Consider the following 21,361-nt stretch of genomic DNA (forward strand, 5'->3'; position numbering starts at 1 on the left):
AGTCGAAGGATAAGGATAGATTAATCGGTAAGGATTAGTGGAAATTAAGGATAGACGAAGGATATATTGAAGATATATTGAGAAAAGTGGGCAGGTTAAAGGAAGAACACAGTGAGACAGAGAATAAGGCTAGATTAAAGGGTAAGGATAGACTGTGGAATACGTTGAAAGAAGACGATAGTCGAAGGATGAGGATAGATTAATGGGTGAAGATATGTGGAAGGTAAAGAAAGACTGAAGGAAGGATATAGACGAAAAATAAGGATATATTAAGAGGGGAGAATAAGCTGAGTATGAAGACATATTGAGAGAAGTTGGTAGAAGAAGAAGTAGGAAGAAAATAATAAAACGGAGAATAAGGTTAGATTAAGGGATAAGGATAGACAGTGGAATACGTTGAAAGAAGACGAGAGTCGAAGGATAAGGATAAGTGGATGGTAAGGATAGACGAAGGATCAGGATAGACTTACTGGAGGAAGACGATAGGCGGACAATAAGTTTAGTTTAAGAGGTGAGAATAGGTGGGAGGAAGGTAAGTACAGACGAAGGATAAGTTTAGATTTTAATGGGTGAGGATAAGTTGAAGTAAGACGGTATAGGAAAGATTAGGGTAGATTGTGTGATGAGGATACGTTGAAAGAAGACGAAGGATTAGGCTAGATGAATGTGTGAGGATAAGTGGAAAATAAGTCAGGATAGACGAAGTCCTGACCGGTATTTCAAAAAGAACAGTTTTCCTTAAATTTCAACACTGTTTATGTTTCATTGTCATCAAAGTCTAAGCAGTAAAACTGTATATATATATAAAAAAAAGCAATAAATCCTTATCGCTCCTTTTTTACAAATATACTATTGTATTCGAAGAGCAGGTTCGTTTTGACATTTGTCCCCTTTTTTCCGGTCGGATACTAAATAACAAAACTCCTTAAAAGTACGAAACGGCCACTTAGCGCACCAATTACACCGAAAATCCGCAAAAGGGCTCCTTTCGATCTCGTCAGATAAAATCCTGACCGGCCTCAACACAGAGGGAAAAAACATCTGCCGTCCTAGGAACAAACCGGTGATTAGATCTGTTTTTTCCCCCCGACCCTCTTTTTCAGGCTTTTTCTCGGGAAAGGAAAGAAAAGCCGTGGGAGACCATCTGGGGGCGCCGAGTACACCCTTTCTACCTGGGAACTCTTGAACCGCTTCCAAAAGTTTCATGGAATCGGGCCTTAAATCGACCTTAGTTTCATACCGACTGAATCTGAAATTCATCAAATCTCGCGATCACGCTAGGAAAAAGGATGTCGCCCAGACGCAAGACACTTCCCCCCGGTATCCTTGACAATCCGATGCATTTCCCGAATACCAAAAGGGGCTTCTTGTCAAAGGGCCAAAACTCTTCAAAATCCTCCGACGCGGTAAACGGAACACCCACCGTTTCTAGGAAACCGGTCAACAAAGTCATGCCCCAGGTAGGCAGGCGATCGGAAGGGTCTCTTTACAACAAAAGCCCCTGTACATTTCTCGTAGAAGAGGGTCGATGAACCCACTTCAAAATAAAATGCTCAACCCTGTTTACAAAACAAATCATGAGATTTTTACGGCACCCCACTTCTCGAGTTGGATGGCAGGCCTTTTTTTCAAGATAAACGTTTCTTGAAGACTCAGCCCCACAATAAAATAATAAAGAAGACACTCAGAATACACAAATCTAATGGCAAACTAGTGTAATTGTGACCTACTCATGGGGTCTGCGTGGTCATGAACCTGTAATCAAGCAGATCATTTTGGTCTGCCTATCCTTGCTGTTTTTGTCTATCTACTCGCATCTTAAGGGATGGTTATCATACCCATGATAAACATATGAATCTGTGCAAAAGAACTGTTTTAATTCACACAAACATGAATAAAAAAATTGCATTGCCTTGTTTCTATCTCACTCCCTACTAGTTTAAAATTGATCCGTGTTAAAAAAAACTCACGAGCCACCGGGTTCAACGCATGCTGATATGCGTTGGCGATGTTTTAAAGGAGGTCCGAGGACCTTTTTCCGCCGGCTGGCGTGGGCGGCCTTGTTCAAACAATCACACGTTCAACGGCCAAGATAGATTATAGACACCTACCTAGACCGAACAGAATACCATCGCCCACACCTCCAAATTATCTAGAACTAGGTCGACGTACTTCCCGTTCGGCATTACAATCAAACACGCACTAGCTCATTTATTCACTCTTTTATTAATTAGTTGGTACTTACGTGGAAGGAAGAAGAGGAAGAATTAGACGGATATCAAAAATGTTATCTATCTGTCTCGTCCTCTATTTCTTCCTCCACGTTCTCTTTCATCCACTCTCACTTTTTCTCTCTCTTAATGCTCTGTCACTCTCTCATTCACTCTCTCCCTTTCTTTTTTCCTTTTTTCTCCCTCACTCACACTCTATCTTTCTATGTAATTATCTCTTTCTAACTCATTTCTTTCTTACTTGTGCTCTTTCACTACTTTTCCTTCTCTCATTCAATGTTCTCTCTTTTCTCTCTCTTTCTTCTGTCTATATCTTTCCCGCCTATCTTCCTCTAACTCTTCTTTCGTACGTGTTCACTTGCTTTCTTTCTGTTTCTCTCATTCAATATTATCTCTTTTCTCTCTCTATTTTTCTCTTTTTCTCCCTCCCACACTCACTCAATTGCTGTCTCTCTCTAAGTAACTATGTCTTTCTTATTTCTTCGAAACTCTTATTTCTTTCGTACGTGTTCTCTTTCACTTCCTCTTTTTTCTCCCATTCAATATTCTCTCTTTTTTCTCTCTTCCTCCGTCCTCCTCTCTATTTTCCTTCTTTTCTCACACTCATTCTCTCTCTCTCCCTCCCTCCTCTCTTTCTCTTCCCTCCCTGTCCTTCTCTTCTCTATCTCTCTCGCACGCATACGCACACACATACACACGCGCGCGCGCGAAGCCCGGCACGTCGACTTTTGTGTTGTTTTTTTTCTGTCTGACTTTTAAAATTCTCCCTTTTGAAGGCTTGTAGATCCGACAGGAATTCCTCGACGGTTCGGAAGCTCGCTCCGGCTAAAGTAAACATTTCGGGGCCTAGGGTCCAATTAGCACCATAGAGGCTTGTCTACGGTTAAAAATGGCCTCGTGACTCGTCGACGGCAATAGCGATCAATCATAGTTCGAAAAATTTCTTGGGGGGTCAAAAAAACCGGGCTGAGCCATCAGACAGCCATATGGCCGGATGATTCACACGTAGATTGCGAACTTGCACAACCCATAGAACTTTCTCGAGTTGCGGGTGGGACTAGCAAAAAACAAATGGCCGAGGAAGCTTAAAACCACGTTTCAACATTCATTCTGAATTTTAAAAAAGGTTCTTTCAACCTTTTCAAAAATATTAGTAAGAATAAAGATCGAAAAATCAATTGACCAAATGTAATTGTACATGATGATCATGTGCCAAAACACATCGATATTTCCAATAGACTGGAAAGTACCGTTTAGGTACCTTTACGAAGGGTGAAACGACAAACTAGGTTTTTTTTTTTTTTGTGATGGGTTTACAGGAAGTAGATTAGTCCCTTGTCAAAGGTTCGGCCCTTCAAAGGACGAGGATGTGCGGATTTGGGCGCCTCTGGTCGGACCCTTGAAAGAAGGCAGCTACCTGACGAAGTGGCTCGTCGTTAAAAGCTCCCATTGTTTTGAACTTGGCGTCTACCAATCAAATCTCTGATGAATCACTACCATCGATCATCAACAGTATACAATTATATTCAGAAGAACCGTGTATGGCTAATGTACCACATCCATAGGTTTCCGTACAATCGCGTGTTTTTCCCTTTCTGTCTTCAATCAATCAAATAGTATTAACTTATTTCAAGTTATGTTTTATTTCAGGTGTACAGAGCCGAGAATAAAGAGACTTTAAGCCGTCTATGACATAACTAATGACCTTTCTGAAAATCACCAATAGGTCATGTTTCCATACAATTACCAGTTAATTTTTGCAATTCTTCCATTTTAGCACAAAGATAAAACAAACAAAGATTAAAAAAACATTGAAGTTTTTATTTTAGGTCAAAACTATACCGTTTGAAATATATGCAACGTAAAGTACATCCCATAATAAGAAAATGTACTTGAGAAATACTTCAAAATGCTTTGAGAAAGCCAATAAAGCTCCAGAGCCGTAAGAAGACAACTAGGTAAAATTTGCCGAATTAGGGTTTTCCATCTCTTACCTCCAAATTTAAATTTTAAGGGTAAAAAAAATGGTACATAAAATTATTTAACTACTTTAAAAGATAAAAAAGATAAAAGATTCAGCGTTTTGTCTTCAGCGATGCGGATTTCAAACATTAAACCTCACATCATCTTGATGGAGTTAAAACACGTCTCTCGACATGAGTTGAATAGTAGACCCACCGATCCACCGCCAAAGTTCCAATGAGAAGTGACGAAGGAGCATAATAAATAATCTAATATTGAAATAGACATATATAGGAAACCCGTTGAAAGAAAACAAGAATTATCTTTTAAAGCGGTTGAACAACCCCACCTTTATCATTTCTATAAAATTATTTGTTCAATCAATAAGGTCAGTATTTTATACCGTAGAAATGGATTGAATATCAGACTGAGAGGAAAAAGAAAATTAGGTAAAAGTGGTAAATAAGTGTAAAAAATGTGAAATCATTCAATTTGTATACAGCACAGGGTTTCTTATTGGCAATTACCTGATTCTCAAATATTTATGTATATGTATTTTAATTTACCCCTTAGAACAATTAAGTTTGTCTCCGGGTTGTACTGTTACAAGGGTACACGTATAATCCCTTGGCCGTCAATTCTAAGAATTGTTTTGCTATCTACTGCTTTGTTAAAATAAATCACAACACAAACGTCCTTTTGGCGCCAGGGCGACCAAGGATTCTGGGGAGTATGGTGAAGCAGTCATTATTTTTCATGAATCATCGTGAATGTGTGCGTGCGTGTGGGTGTAAGTGTGTGTGTGAGATAGAGAGAGAGAAGGAGAAGGAGAAACAAAACAGAGAGAGAGAGAGAGGAAAGGGAGATTGGAAAGAAGGGGGGAGAGAGAGGGAGAGAAAGAAAGTGAGAGTGAGGGAAAGGGAGATGGGGAAAGAAGGAGAGCGAGGGGTGAAAGAGAGAGAGAAAGGATTAGAGAGAAATAAAGAGAACGAGAAACAAAATAGAAAGAAGGAGAGAGAGAGAGAGGAGACAACAGACATAGATTAATTAAGAGAGAGTAAGAAAGGGACGACAAAAGGAGAGGGAAATTTGTGATAGAGTGAAAGCAAGTGAAATACATAACGAAAGAGATAATAAAGACAGAGGAGGATGACAGGAAGTGAAAGAGAGAGAAAATGTAAAATGAAAACAGTCAGGGAGATAGTGCGAGAAAATGTAATAGACAACAAAGACATAGATGAATTGAGAGAAGGGAACAAGAGTGAATTAGAGATCGAGTGAGAGCAAGTGAAAGAAAGAAAAAAATTATAAACACCGAGAGAGTTAGAGAGTGAACGAGTGGGAGAATTATATAATAAATACAGAGAAAGTGAAAGAAAGAAGTAAATAGACGATAGTGAAAGACATAAACAAAGAGATAATAAAGACCGAGAGGGATGAGAGGAGAATGACAGGAAAGGAGAGGGAGAGGAAATATATAATAAAGACAGATGAGATAGAGCAAGTGAAAGACAAAGAAATAGATAACACAGACAGAGAAGGAGAAAGAGAAGTTAAAAAGAGAAAAAGTATATCATAAACACAGGGAGAGTGAGCAAGCGGAGAATGAAAGAAAGAATAAAGAGAGAGAGGGATCCGAGAAGAAGAAAGATAGGAAGTGAAAGTGAAAAATGCATAATAACTACATATTGAGAGAGAGTGCAAGTGATAGAACGAAAGAAAGAGACAATAAAGAAGACAGAAAGTATGAGAGAGAGAAGAGAGATGGTTAAGAAAGGGAGACAGAGAGAGGGTGAGAGAGAGGTTAAGAAAGAAAGAGATAAGATAGTAAATTAGGTTTAAAAGAGAATAGTAAATTAAAGTTCATAACTGCCATAAAAAAACGTATACCTTCCTATGAGTACTAACAAACCAACCTACCTATAAAATATAATCTTCTTGCCTAACCCTCCGTTAATAAGAGGGTCAGTTACATTTAAATGTCATAATTACCATCCGACCTAGGTACTAAACTCATATACATTACCACATAACAACCGAAACGTCTCCAAAAAACCAACCTATGTTTATTGCATGCCTACCAATCAACTAATATGCCTACATACCTGACTATATATGTATATGGTTTAACAGAAAAGGACTTTACTAGGTCATAACAAAAAACGTTCACCGTGCATAGATCACGGTGTAGTAGCGAGACTAGACGATCCTATCGGCAGTGATAGTTTTATGATTACGTCGGTTTTTTTATGGTAGGAGGGGGAGTTTAAAGGAGAAACGAGTTATTAAAGGATCACGAATGAGTACTTTAATTTAAGGGGGCACCTTGTCAGGAAGCCAGGGCGTATCCACACGGTTTCCAAAACAATTACAAGACCCTCCATATTATTAGACGCTGTCTCTCATAATGGCCTGGATCAAAATTAACCGGTTGCTCCAGATTCCGACTATTAAATAATACCACGTCGAGGTATTATTTTTTATACGATCACCTGCTTGTACCCATTGGCAACAATCGAATTGTTTTGAATCGTGGCCAGTTGATGTTTGAATCAAGCGTTACATCATTCCAATGGTAAAAACTATTTAGAGTCAACAATTGCTTAGGTTTTCTTCCTTGAAAGGTCACATCGTGTTGATTACTGACATAGGGAATAGGAAAGCGCTTGGTTGTATAAACCAGATGTCACAGATATACAACTAGGCAAGACAGACCAATAGTGCTGGTATATTGCTGCTTTAGAATTGATTTGAAATATGTTATGGTCCATTGTGCACTTGGCACGAAGTCTTGTCGCTGTTATCCTGATGCGCTGTCCAATTTTCATATAATCACACTAACCTAATAAAATAAGTTTAATTGACATTGACATATTAAATACCGTATTTTTTACAAGTTGATGGTAGTTAATGCAAAAGAGCCGATATAATAATATCCGTGCCCCAGACGAAATCATAAAATTAGCATTGAACCAATAATGTCCTTGATAGGCTTGTTTATTTTTGTAATAGTTTATTTTCGGTGCACCCGGCTTGGATGGAGGGAAATTTTTAAGTACTCAAACATCTAGCCAAGTCCTGTTAAAAATAATTATATAAAATGCATTGAATAAGAAAACTTTTCTGTTTATTGGCCAAGGCATGACGAGACTAGGCGGACCCCCTTATCCGAACACTTAATCGTTCAATTTTATACATCGTAAGTTCTACTTTCAGTTTATAATTGATATTTGAAAGAATTCACACATAAAAAGAGAGTAGAAATGATGCTACACTTGTTTATTTATTTATTTTTGAACCTGCCTTCTCTTCCGAATGAAACATCTTTATTCAGAAAGCGGTGTGATGCCAATATACCAGTCTCCAAGGGTAAGGCTCTTTTAAATGGAATTCGTTTCGAACCGCACAAAAAAAAATATGTACAAATGTAAAAACTGTTTTTGGTTGATATTTTGCATCAGTACGTATTTGAACCTTATGTCGATTCGTGTGACAGACAAGAAAGGCAAGAAACTTAGTTGAAGTAAGATGTAATACATTATACAGAAATTAACGAGAGGGTCAGAATGTACATCTTTTGATTAATATAGATTGAAGATTGAGGAAAATCTTACACACACACACACACACACACACACGACTGATGGACATATGCACATAAAAGGCTATCGCTCCATTTCCTACGATACTGTCTGCGTTATTGCTAATGTTAACTTATAGTAATCATTCAGGTTTACGACATAGTTAAAATGAGCACGTTAAGATTGAAAACTGAGACATTAACGACTGAGAGGAATGAGAGAGAGAGAGAAAATTGAAGATATAAATAGAGACAATAGAGACAGAGAGGGAGGAGAGAGAGAACAATAAAAGTCAGAAAGAAAGGGACAAAGACAGAAAGGGATGACCAAGTGAAAGACATAAATAAAGAGACAATAAAGACAGAGAGGGATGAGAACGAGGAAGTTAAAGACATAAAGAAAGCGATAATAAAGACAGAGGGGAGGAGAGAGAGCAAGGGAAAGTCAGAAAGAAAGAGACCAAGACACGAAGGGATGAACAAGAGGAAGACAGAAAGAAAGCTACAATAAAATAGAGAGGGATGAGAGAGAGAGCAAGTTAAAGGACTAAATAAAGAGGCAATAGAGGGATGAGCGAGAGGGCAATTGAAATACAGAAAGAAAGAGTGTGAGAAAGAGGATAATAAAGACGGAGAGGGATGATGGAGCAAGAGAAAATGAATGTGAAAGACAGAAAGAACGAGACACTAAAGACAGAAAGGGATGAAGTTAAAGACAGAATGATTGTGAAAGACAAAAAAGGGATGAGCAAGTGAAATACAAAAAAAGAGATAAAGATAGAGAAGGATGGGAGAGCAAGTTAAAGAAGGAAGTAAAGAGACAATAAAAGCAGAGAGGGGTGAGAGAGAAGGTGAGCACGTGAAATACATAAATAAAGCGATAATAAAGGTAGAGAGGTAAGAAAGAGCAAGTGACAGTGACAAACAGAAAGAAAGAAGAAAGATAATAAAAACAAGAAGGGAATGAGAGAAAGAGAGAGTAAGTTAAAGGCTGGAAGAAAGAGATACCAAAGGCAGAAAGCTTAGAGGGGTGATAGATAATTTTAAGTCCTTATACACTTCCTCCCCAATTATTTTATCGGGTTTATCCCAGTATGTTAAGATCGTAAATCTTGTTAGTTACGATTATCCCGTGAGTAACACGACACCACCTCTATCTCGCTGTGATTCGCGTTTTAGGAAGAAATGCCAAGATTGCCATTTTAAGCCGGTGCTTTAATCCGACCCTCCTCTCCTTCTTATATGGGCCGTGGGCGATATCTTTTATGCTTAGATGCATCTAGACAGCCTTCAGGCCTGGCCGTCTAGCCGATAAGAGTTTCTTTGAACGTTTTCGAGACAAGGCTGCATTTGGACTCACTTACATTCTCTCACGAATTCCACAAATTATCAACTTACTTCACTGTAATCAATATACAAAAATATTTCAGCAGTTTATTTTCTACCTTGTTCAAAGATGGGGAGTGGATTGCGGATATGGAATTCTTCTATTTAAAAAGTGCAGTGTGTTACTGATACTTTCATTGGACCGCTTAAAGGTTTATTTTGTACGCTAGGAATTGAAGATACCATTCCAAATTAAATTATCTCCGCTTCATTGAAGGCATAAAAAAGTTAAAAAAAAAGAATATTTTATTTATTATTAATTAATTTATAACTAAACCTACTGACATTTGCCATGAATGAACTAATTAATCGATATTTGTATTGATACAATGATAATAGACGTCTTGGAAATTAATGAGGTTTGAAGAGATAAAAATCAATTAGTAAAGCCAATAAATCCATTTTAAACTGTAATTTACACTGAGTGCGGACAGTGGTCGTTCATTCCCTTTATAAACAGTTGAGGAGGTTCTGATTGTTAGTAAATAAGGGTTCGATTTAAATTTGTGATAATTAATCTGACAGAAGAGGAGGAGAAAGACCTGGATTCGTTTCTAATGAAGAAATAAACATAACATTTGACCAAACAGGCGCCCCATTTTTGCCATTGACGACCTATATAGGTTTATTGTGGAACCCCTATGATGAGGTCATACGGTGGAAAGTACGCTTTTTCCCCTCAAAATTAAGCATTTTCCTTGGGTGACTCTTCTCGCACTTTTCTTGGTTGTAAGATGGCTATATCTCATGTCAGAGTCGGCATATTTTCCCTCAGCTTTGTCATTACACATTTTTTTTTAGGTGATAGTTCAGAGAGCAGAGATACCGGCCACTGCCCTCTTAACTCCCTGGCTGCTAAGTCGGCAGAGAGGGAGAGAGAGAGAGAGAGAGAGAGAGAGAGAGAGAGAGAGAGAGAGAGAGAAGGTACAAAGGAAGGTTTTATGGATAGATGTTGGTAGTCGGAATGATTGGTAGGTTGATATGTAGGTCGGCAAGCCGTTTGGTTGGTTGAGTGGTTGTAAGTAGGTTATTTGGTGGCTAGAGAGGTTAGTTGATTTGTAGGTATGTTTGTTGGTTGGTAGGTAGGAAGGCTTGTTGGTTTGTAGGTAGGCAAATTGGATGGTTGGTTGGTGGTCAGGTAGAGATTCTGATTGATTGGAAGGAGGTTTGTCGGTTGTGTGGTAGGTTGGTATGTAGTAATGCACATTGTTTGGTTTCCTGGTAGGTAAGCAACAAAGCTAAGCACTTTCCTCGATGCTTCTTGCCATATCATGCTCCACTGAAAATCGCCTTTCCGATGCGACTTGACCGTATCTGGGATAGTGCATCACATTTGCAAAGGTTTTGGGTTTTTCTTCAGATAGATGTCATGTTACATGTCTGCTTCGCCCCTCCTCTTAAGATGGCAGTTAAGAAGGGATTAGTATAGAGGTCTAAAATTTTCTTTCAATCACCTGGCTTTCATCTTGTGCTTGAGTTTTTCTTTCTGAAGCCATTTTTCCAATGCCTACATTAGAGCACACCACATTCCGGTGTGTCTATTTGTGGTTCAGGTCCAATGGGTGAACGTGCTGCCCCTTCTTGGGCTAGTTGGCCACCAGGTCAAAAAATCTCATTTTCTATATTTATGGCCCTTGAGTAGTTGGATCAACGCTACGGCTTATTATTAGAAACTTATAAATATTAAACAAATACGCAAAACATTCAACGCACACTTTATTGTATTGTTAATTGATGTAAGAACTCGGTAGAATTGGATAAAATTAGATCATATAACAGGAAATTTGCCTTAGTTATATTGTAAGTCTTATTGTTGTTTTCTCAAGGTCTTACATCGGATTTGGGGCATTTTATACAAACATTTTTTCCGGAAAAGAGTCTAGTCGAGGCATAACAATAAACCTTTGTGGGGGGCGAAGACGCCTTTCCCGCCTACAATTTTCTAATTTCGTATCCGCGGGCTTACATTTCCCCCTTTTTGGTCTGTTACATTCCTCGCATCTTCAACCCCGCGGGGGGGGGTCTTCGATCCCCGTCTCCGGCCCCGGGAACTTTCGGCCGAAGTTTCCCCCACTGGCCCTAACTTGGCGTGGCCGATTACACTGGTGCCGCAACTTGCACTTCCTACGATCGACATCTGCTCGCTTTTTATTAATCTCCCGCTTCCGGTGGAGCAAAACGGTGGGGGGCGGCATGTGGCCGAGATGGGCGGAAAGATGAAATTAAGCATCCTCCGCTAATGGAAACATATTATCACAATAATTTGTCGTGCACAAATTAAAAAAAATTGACGATAAACCTTAAGGAAACACCTCAACAATTTTAAAATTGTAATAAATAACAACCATTAAGGACCACTCGAAAAATTAATTTATGATAAATATAAAGGGTGACTGGCGATAAGTGTCGAAAATTTCGGGAGGTGTTTCTACTCACCATATGCAACAAAAAACTGGCGATAAGTGTAGAAAATTTCAGGAGGAGTTTCTACTCACCATATACAACAAAAAACTGGCGATAGTGTCAACAATTTCGGGAGGTATTTCTATTCACCATATGCAACAAAAAAAAAAATGGCGATAAGTGTTGAAAATTTCAGGAGGTGTTTCTACTCACCATATGCAACATAAATCTGGCGATAAGTGTCGAAAAATCAAGGTCTACTAAATTGCTTATAAACTAAAGAAATTCTGCCACCTGAAAGAGCGTTAAATTTGCTGTAAGAAAACACTTATCGCCTGTAGTCACCCTGTATAATGTCATATATAATAGGCAAGGATTGGAGTTGTTGGTAAGATTGCAGTGTCGTCCGCTTAGGTTGTGAATTGTGTGTTTGGATATGGTGGTACGTCAGCAGTGTACGAGTTAGGTTCTCTTGTGGAACCCGAGCTTTGATTGATGTGATGGGTGAAAAAATCGGTGCCGATTCTCACTTTAAACTATCAATACGAGAGGAAAGACTCCAGCATATTTAGGTTAAATGCTCCCGTAACGTCCCGAAATATGGCAGAGCAATATTGTTTATTTTCTAGAGACGAGGATATCGACTACTCTGAACCACTGCTTAACAGTGGTTTCTAAATTGTAAATTAATTAATATATAAGGACTGAAGTTTTCTAATTGATCCGCGATCTAAGTTAATCACATTTTTCTTGTAAGAAGAATCCCCCCCTTGCGGATTTCTTGTCGTATCCTGTCGAACGAGTTACACGGCTTATGTGATTCGAAATCGGGACGTTTCCAGCTTCACAATTAGTCATCCAGGCTCGTAAATTAATGAGGCTGGCACCTGGGAAGTGACAAGTGTTTGAGTCACTGCGCCTACGCTTAGTTGCAGTCTGACAATGCAGAAAATGGGCGAGAGGCATGTTCAAAACATTTTCCATTTTTCCGCTCTGTACGCAATATGTTATTAATTTCAGCAAACCACAAAATGATATAAACATTAGTTTAATTGATTTTTCTCCGAGTTGATCGTGAGCTAATCGAATTCGATCGAGCCCGTTAATAACCTATTTTCGCTAATAACGGCTTTTCGGGTCATAAACACACTTTTACAAAAATTTAATTCTTACAAATTGGCACAGATTACATGCCCTCGGCTCATTTGAAATATTAAACCGAAATCGATTTTGGAGTTGGGCAAACGCGAATTTTTGCTTGTATTTTAAACGGTCTTAATACGAACGATTTCCAGTTGTTAAATCGCAAATAGTAATTGAAATGTTCATATGTTGGTTAGTGTAGTGGAGAGTTTTATAGATATTATTGGGCATTATAATGTACAGATTTTTGATTTGGAAGGCCTGTGGGCAGATGATGCAGGGTTATGTGTACAACCATGTTCTTTGGTTTAACTCCAATCTACGACCACTATTCTGGAATATGGAGGTTATCGATACTGCATCCACTCTCACCTTAAAACCTCTCTACATTTAGCAGACATGCAGATTAAAGCTTTCCGGTTGAAAAAAGTGCCGAGAAGACAGCGTTAAAATTCAGTTCAAAATTTTGCTTGCAAATTTTAAGATTCTAAAATATCGTTCCCGGTTTAATATATCTTACTGGGTATGATCTGTTCGTTTCATTAAGCTCTGTCGATAAATTGTAGACGAATCGAACAAAAAATTGATCGCTGATCACTTCTGGTCCGACTATTCCCGCTTCGATTTGCGGTCAGACAAGTTTCCACGCAATTCGGAATCTTTAGGAATTGATCGACTGTAATGAAATTTCACGACTTGCGTTGTGTTTAAGCCTTTTTCTGCCTTCATTACTTACTGAAAGTTTGGACTGGTTCTTCAGTTTTTTAAATATATAATAAGTAAATTACTGACGATTTTGGTACATTTATAAACGTACATTTCAAACTAAGGGTTCAGGGGTAGTACGACTGACAGACATAATTAAGGGTTAGTCGGTTGTATGTAAGATAGTTTGGAAAGTTGGTTGATAGATAAGTTGATCAAGGTTGATTAGGTGCACTAGGTTTTTTTTTCAGATACTTTGATTCTAGGATCTTTTGGAATAATTGTAGGTTTTATTGCAGATAGATTAGGCAATTAATAGACAATATGACTGGTTAAGGTTTATATTGCTAAACCGGATGTTTGTGGTAGGTGAAATGACAACAAGTTCGGAAGGTGGAATGAGTGATGGTTGTAGTTGAATTGTATTTTAGTGTCTTTTGGTATGTACGCAGATGATGGTAGAATCACGATTTGTTTGATTATAAGGATCATCACCATCATTTTTATGGTAGGAAGATAGGAAATTATGTGGAATGATAAGTAGGTAGGTAAGTGGATAAAAATGGTTGTACATAGCTGAACTTGATTACTGCGTCTTTTGCTATATAAGTTAGTTCGTTGACAGACCGATTCACTCTTTGGTTGATACGTGTTGGTCGGATATTTTTTGTAGGTAGATGATTATTTGTATCCTTTATAACCCTAACCATCCCTAACCAGCTAATAACGTTCCGTCGCCTGGGGGGCCCTTTTCACCGTTGTTCAAGTTTAAACTGAGTTTGAACTTAATTCAAAACGCCGTTTAACCCTAATGGTAGATTGGTGTAGTCATTTAAAGGCACCTTTAAATACAGATAGTTAACCCTTTATAGCCTAATGTTGTCATAGAGCAAGACGAAATTTGGCAATTTTGTTAAAACGTTAGCGAGAAATCCAATGAGTTTAATTATAGAGTTTAGATTGCCCCAAATATATTGCCAATACACGGGATGAAACATTGAAGAAAAAAAAAACACCCCCTAAACTACGGAATTTCCCGCTAAGCTTAAACAAAATTGCTAAAGTTGTCATTGCTCTGAAGCAACTTAAGGCAAGAAAGGGTTAAATTATAAACGTGCCATGAAATTTTTTTGACAAATATAACAATCGATACAAGATGTAGTCGTGGGGTGAAGAGACATGTTGGAGGTAGATCACAAGATGTATATATTAGATTGGCGCTAAAGGAATCAGTGTTGCCAATACACGGGATGAAGCATTGAAAGAAAACTAATACTCACGGAATTTCCCGATAAGCTTAAACAAAATTGCTTAAGTTGTCATTGCTCAGGAGCAACTTAAGGCAAGAAAGCGTTAAATTATAAAAGCGATATTAGAAGTTAGAAGATCACAAGATGGATAGCGCTAAATAAAGCAGTTTGCCAACACACGGGATGAAGCCCTGAAGGAAAACCAATACACCTAAATTCACGGAATTTCCCGATAAACTGAAACAAAATTGTCATTGCTCTGAAGCAACTTAGGACAAGAAAGCTTTAAATTATAAACGTGATATGAAAAATTTTATTTTTGGCAAATATAACAATCGATACGAGTTGACGTGGGGTGAAGAGTCATGCTGGAGATAAAAGATCGCAAGATGGATATTTTAGATTGGCGCTAAATAAACCAGTGTTGCCAATATTAGCGATGAAACATTGAAAGAAAAACACTGCACTAAACATATAGAATTAAGTAAGCTATAGTAATTTTTCTAAATTTGGCGTTGCCCTGGGGCAACGTTGGACAAGAAAGGGGCAAGTATGCAGTCACCTTGATCCTTAGAAACGTTGTGGGTTACTGAAAAGTTTATTTACTTTGACTAAATGATCAAGCTGAATTTGAATGTCACCGAAGGAGAAATCAATGTTAAAACATGCCATGAATTTTAATATGGAATTGGGCCGGACGTAAAATCGAATGAAAGTGAGTGTGAAACTTGATTAATGTGATTTTTTCTCTTTAATTTTAACCGTGTTGGATCACTTGAAAGCTTTCTGAATGTTGCACAATTAAGAATGTTGTAATGTTGATCCTCTTATAGTAAGAGGATTGTTTATGTTAATTAAGAGGCTCGGAGGATAGGGAAAGACACGATGTGGCAAACCTCGGATTCCTCCCGAATCGCCTTTTGTTAATAAACGATATGTGGAAGTTGAAGGGGTTGTGAGGAGGGAACACAAAGCAGATTCGCGTTAAGAAGCCGGCCGGGGCCGTCGTTCCCCTGGAAGCTTTAATTGGCGTGAAGGGAACGGAGATAAGACGGCCTATTCACCGGCTAATTACCGACGAAGTTGCTTCCCTTGGCGCTTTCTGGCCGGCAGATACGTGACTCTAATTCAAAAATAAGTTTATCCCCCTTAAAAAACAAGTACAAAACGTACTGCACACTGAATTAACAGGAAGAATGGGCGCTTTGCCTTTATTGACTCTTAAACAAGATTTGGGTTGATTAAAAGATTAATGAGTGTATAAGTTCGATGGTTGGCCATTGGGAGAAATGACGAATAACATTGATGGTTGTTGGAAATAAAGATTTGATTCTACACAGATTCAGGATATAATACATAATTAGGGTCATATGCCTAGCTCGGTAATTTGGTAGGCAGATGGGTAAATAGGTAGAATGATTACTAGGCTGGTGCGTGGGTAGGTGTTAATAGTTGGATTTGATTCTAGGGTCTTTTGGCATGTATGTAGGTTTAATGAGAAATGGATTCGTGGTTTGATTGATATGTTTCGGTAGTTTTTTGGTGAATAAATAGGAGGATTTCATAACGAGACAGACGAGTGGGTAGATGGTTGTAAATAGTTGGATTTGAATGATTATTGCGTTCATATGTTTAGGCAAGTTAGTTTTTTCAGGTAGATAGGTAAATAAGCGGATGGATAACGAGGTAGGTGAGTGGGTAGGTGGTTGTACATAGTAGGACGTGATTCTAAGGTTCTTTAATACACATTAGATAGATTAATGATTTGATTGATTACTGGTTCATATATCTAGAATGGTTTGACGTTTTGGTAGGTAAAAAGTGGATGTATAACGAGGTAGGTGCGTGTAGATGGTTGTAAATAGTAGGATTTGATTCAAGATTTGATTGATTATTACGTTTATATGTGTAGGTAGGCTAGTTTTTTCAGATAGATAGGTAAATAAGCGGATGGATAACAAGGTAGGTGAGTGGGTAGGTGGTTGTAGATAGTAGGACGTGATTCTAAGGTTCTTTAGTATACATTAGATAGATTCATGATTTGATTGATTACTGGTTCATATATCTAGAATGGTTTGATGTTTTGGTAGATAAATATGTGGATGTATAACGAGATGGTGAGTGAGTGGAGGGTGTACGTAGATATAATTATAAGCCTTTTGGTATTTATGCAGGTTTAATGGTAGATAGAGTTAGGATAGGTTGATAAGAGGCGAGTGGGTGGATAAATGTGATTCTTTGGTTAATTTTGACACCTTTGTAGAAAATTACGGAAGTTAGTTGCTGTAGGTGCGGGTTCTTGCAACTAGGACGGGAAAAGCCACAAGCAGGATCTTACACCAAGTAACCGCTGGCAAAGCTGTGAAGGCTGATTAATAATGAAGCTGACCAGTGAATTATAAATAACAGGGGAGCACAATACATTCAGGTCGAGGTGCAGTAGGTCTTGTGGCAGCCTCCATTATCCCTATACCTATCCCAAGTTGCTGTAGCAAGTACTAAAACTGGCACAAGAACCAGCAAGCATTAGTTTTAATAAGTCATGACAGTAATTATGGTACTACTACTATTGGTGACAACAGAATGAACAGTATTACGATATTTTTAATACCATTATTTTTATTTTATTTTTTTTAAAGGATTCTAGTATATTGAATTAAACAACAGCTAAATAAGACTGAATTTGCACCCTATAAAAAAATAATCGGTTTTGTTTGCTTCTGGCGTTGAAAATTAATTACGGACCTTTTAATTACTTGGGTTTTCAATTTTAAATAGGAATAACTTTTTTGTTTAAAATGACGGGACACAGATATTACATTTTATATGGAATCACTTGGCTTTTGTTTCACACAATAAACTAGAATAATAGAATACTTAAAAAACACAGTCCGGAACGTGTACAGGTTTGTTTCCCTAAACAAGCCTACCTAGCTATCAACCAACTAACTAACCTACCATTCAACCAGCCAACAAGCCTCTTACCTATCAACCAACCTTAACTGCCATCTTAAGAGGAGGGCGAAGCAGAGATAGTAACATGACATCTATCTGAAGAAAAACCAGAAACCTTTGCAATTGTCCATTTAAAAAAGTGAGCCACAAGCCCAGATACAGTCTAGTCGCATCGGAAAGGCGATTTTAAGCTGGAGAAAGATGCAGCAAGAAGCATTGAGGAGAGTTAAAAGAAAAACTTAGATTTGTTGCTTACCTAACTGCAAACCATCAACCTGCCTACCTACCAATCAATAAACCTACCTACAAACCACTCAACCAACCAAACAGCCTGCCTACCACAACCAACCATTCTGACTACCAACAACTACATATCTGTAAAACCTTCCTTTGTACCTATTCTCTCCCTCCCTCCCTCTTACTCTCTCTTTCTCTCTCACTCNTCTCTCTCTCTCTCTCTCTCTCTCTCTCTCTCTCTCTCTCTCTCTCTCTCTCTCTCTCTCTCTCATACCTCCTTTCTGTCTTTATTATCTCTTTTTTTCTATCTTTTAAAACCATTCACGATGCTTCCTAATGGAGGAAAAATATTGTCTCTACTTTTATATTCCTCAGATACGGGCAATGTTTTCATTAACAGAGCAATAAACAACAATCTATATCTTAGAAGTGATAAGTTTGGAACCGACCAACCAGCCAGCGTACCAGCACCTACTTACCAACCATCCAATCATCCATCCCAGATACCAACCTACCTATTTACCAACCAGCTTACCTATCTGCCTACCAACCGATCTTCCATCCACCCAATCCACCAACACTCTTACCTACTTACGAATCAACCATTCAACCAACTAACCTACCACCTACAACCAACAAATCAACCTACCTACAAACCAACCAACCTCATCCATCCAATTCATTTGGTAAAATTGTTTTACGCAGTTTAATTTTTTATTTAGCTATATCTTATATTTTTATTTAAAAATGTGCAGTAAACAACAGAAAAAATTATAACGACTGCAAATATTTCCCAAAAAAAAGGAGGGTGGCCATTTTTTTTGCCTCTCAGTGTTTAGGTGTATACATTTACCTAACCATCCATCTACAATTTATTGGCGTCACTCTGTCCCCTTTCGATTCCAATTATTTTATGAATTTAAATATATTTTTATTTATGTCTGTCATCTCTCTCAATTTTTCCTTTTTCAATTTCAAATCTCTCATACACACATACGCACAACAAATCCCAACACAAACGCTCACACAATCTCTCTCTCTCTTTGTTTTTCTTTCTTCTTCTTCTTCTGTTTTACCCCATAAATCCATCTTCATTTTTATATCTGTCTATATGTACCTTCTCTGTGTATATTTTGCCCTCTCTGATAAATAAAACGTTCATTCATATTCCATGTTATATTCAACCTTGAAGTTATAATTGACATTTTTCTGTCTTTTCTCTTTCAGATCACTCCAGGTCCTAGCACAGCAGGGCAGGAAGTTTTCTGACATCCTTCAGGAACAGCAAAACTCCGGAGGGTCCTACTTGGGCGGACCGCTTAGATTCAAAGACGCCATCATGCTATGGATTCAGTGTCAAGAGGTAGATTTCTTTTTATATTAAAACATTTAAAAAAATTCGAGTCATGAACATCAGGTTTGATTAATTATAATATAATATAAAGAAGTAAGCGGAGTGCATCAGTCTAATCTTAATGAATACATCTTAACGGCTCGTATCCTATTAAAAACAATCACTTTTCCATTTTAGAGATATGTTAAGCCTTTTCACCCGTGAACGGAAGTCCGTATTATATTCAACGTATAAAAGTTCGTTATCAAAAAGCCCACGCGCTTAATCATCATAATTACCACAAAGTAAAACTTCTTGTTGGTTAAAAAAATGGAGATACACTGTCGGGAATGTGGATGATTACCATAAAGGATAATGTTGTTTTTCTGTTCTTTTTCTTCAAAATACTTGTATTTTCCTATTTGATTCACAAGAGAGCATACGTTAATTATTTCCTCTGAAATTAAATGCAAATACAATAAACTATATTGAGAACGATGTGGAAAATTTAACAAACAAGAAGAAATATGTAGGAGGAGGATGTGTAAAAGCGAAATTGCTCAGGTTTTCGATTTGTCGAGAAATTGTCAATAAAAATGTGCCTGCGTAAGTGAAAAGACTTGATAAGAAAAGATTGAAAAGGAAAATTTGGTGAAAATAGTTCATCTATTATTTACGCTGCTTTTAATCGCAAGATTGTGTTATATCCACATTTAGAAAATCATAAAAGTTATTAGCTTAGCTGGGGGTATTTCAAGGGTAAATAGATCGTTAAAGTCTGGACAAGAAAAGGTTTACATGCTCGAGACAAAAAGAAGAAAACTGTACATTTACGATGCACCCGTGGTGGGCACTCGAAGTCACACCACAATACAATCAAGTTTAAATTTATCCGATTGTAAAATTTAACAACGCGTAGATAAGGCTCTTTTGGCTCTTAAAATTTCAAGTCTTGATTGTGTCCTGAGGGCGTCGTGGATTTTACGAGTCGTAATACAGTTTTGGATCTTGCGGGAGGTTCGGATTTAAACCGCCTGTTAAAATTGTACTGGGATACTTTCCAACCTGTCCAGATTATATCTGCGGGTGTGTTGAACCTGTTTCAATGGGACTGGGCCGTTCTCTCCTTAAGTACCTGGACATGCCTGTTCGGATTTTATTGATACTCCAATAAGGCGGCAATTGAGTAAATTCCCTTCTGGACACGGGCCAATCGCTCGAAGAAATGTTTCTGGACATGTGACCGGGCACATTTGTGCATTGAGGGGAAAAATGAAATTGCGGTTCAATAATCTGGGTACTAACATTTTACTTTTGTTTTGCCGGTACTCATCTTACAAAATAAATAATAAAAATTATTAGAATATGATAAAATGACTTTTAATAATTTAAATTTAATAACAGTGGGGATCATTTTTTGTTATACTGAGAGGCAACAATGATATAAAAAAAGCCACTTAAACGAAACCAAACTAATTATATAAAAAGATAGTAACCTTATAGAGACAGACCCGATAAGTTAATCGTGAGAGCGATAGAAAAATAGAAACCCTCGAGAAAGATAAAACAAAAGAGAGGAAAGAGTTAGCGGGAATGGCAGAAAAAGAGAGGAAGAGTGAGAGAGAGGTAAAAGGGAACGAAAATGAATGAGTGACAGACGCAAAATGAAATATAGGTAGATACGCAGATATACACGTAGTTAGATCTGTCGGTTGGTTAGGGAGACACATTACCAATTGGAAAAAATATACTGTTATCTATTGTTCTGTTTAAAAAGTCAATCCGTATCTCAGGAATATGGAAGTAGAGATAAGAACTTGAAGGAGGCATCGTGAATGGACTTTTGGTGGAGATTAGGCTCGAGGATGGTAAGCTATGAGATAGATAAAGAGAGATAGAAACATACAGACAGACAGATAAAGAAAGAGAGAGAGAGAGAGAGAGAGAGAGAGAGAGAGACACATACATAGAGAGAGCCAGACAGATAGACATACATACAGACAGATAGATAAAGAAAAAGAGAGAGAGAGCCAGACAGATAGACATACATACATACAGATAAATAGATAAAGAAAAAGAGAGAGAGAGAGAGAGAGAGAGAGAGCGAGAGATACCGACGGACGGATAAAGAGAGAAATAGACAGACAAAGTAAGAGAGAAAGTGTGTGTGTGCGTG

At 37.9% G+C, this 21,361-nt stretch overlaps 1 protein-coding gene across 1 annotated transcript in view; it reads left to right on the forward strand.

The window, feature by feature from the left end:
• Positions 1-21,361, forward strand: part of LOC106665978 (tRNA dimethylallyltransferase) — a 237,623-nt gene that overhangs the window by 174,296 nt on the left and 41,966 nt on the right. Inside the window, exon 6 of the mRNA XM_014392816.2 lies at positions 19,080-19,215. Within this exon, the coding sequence (XP_014248302.1) occupies positions 19,080-19,215 (136 nt within the window). The remainder of the gene's footprint in view (positions 1-19,079; positions 19,216-21,361) is intronic.

Source organism: Cimex lectularius, unplaced genomic scaffold (genome assembly GCF_000648675.2).
Source record: "Cimex lectularius strain Harlan isolate CLEC.00 unplaced genomic scaffold, Clec_2.1 scaffold109, whole genome shotgun sequence".
Lineage (NCBI taxonomy): Eukaryota > Metazoa > Arthropoda > Insecta > Hemiptera > Cimicidae > Cimex > Cimex lectularius.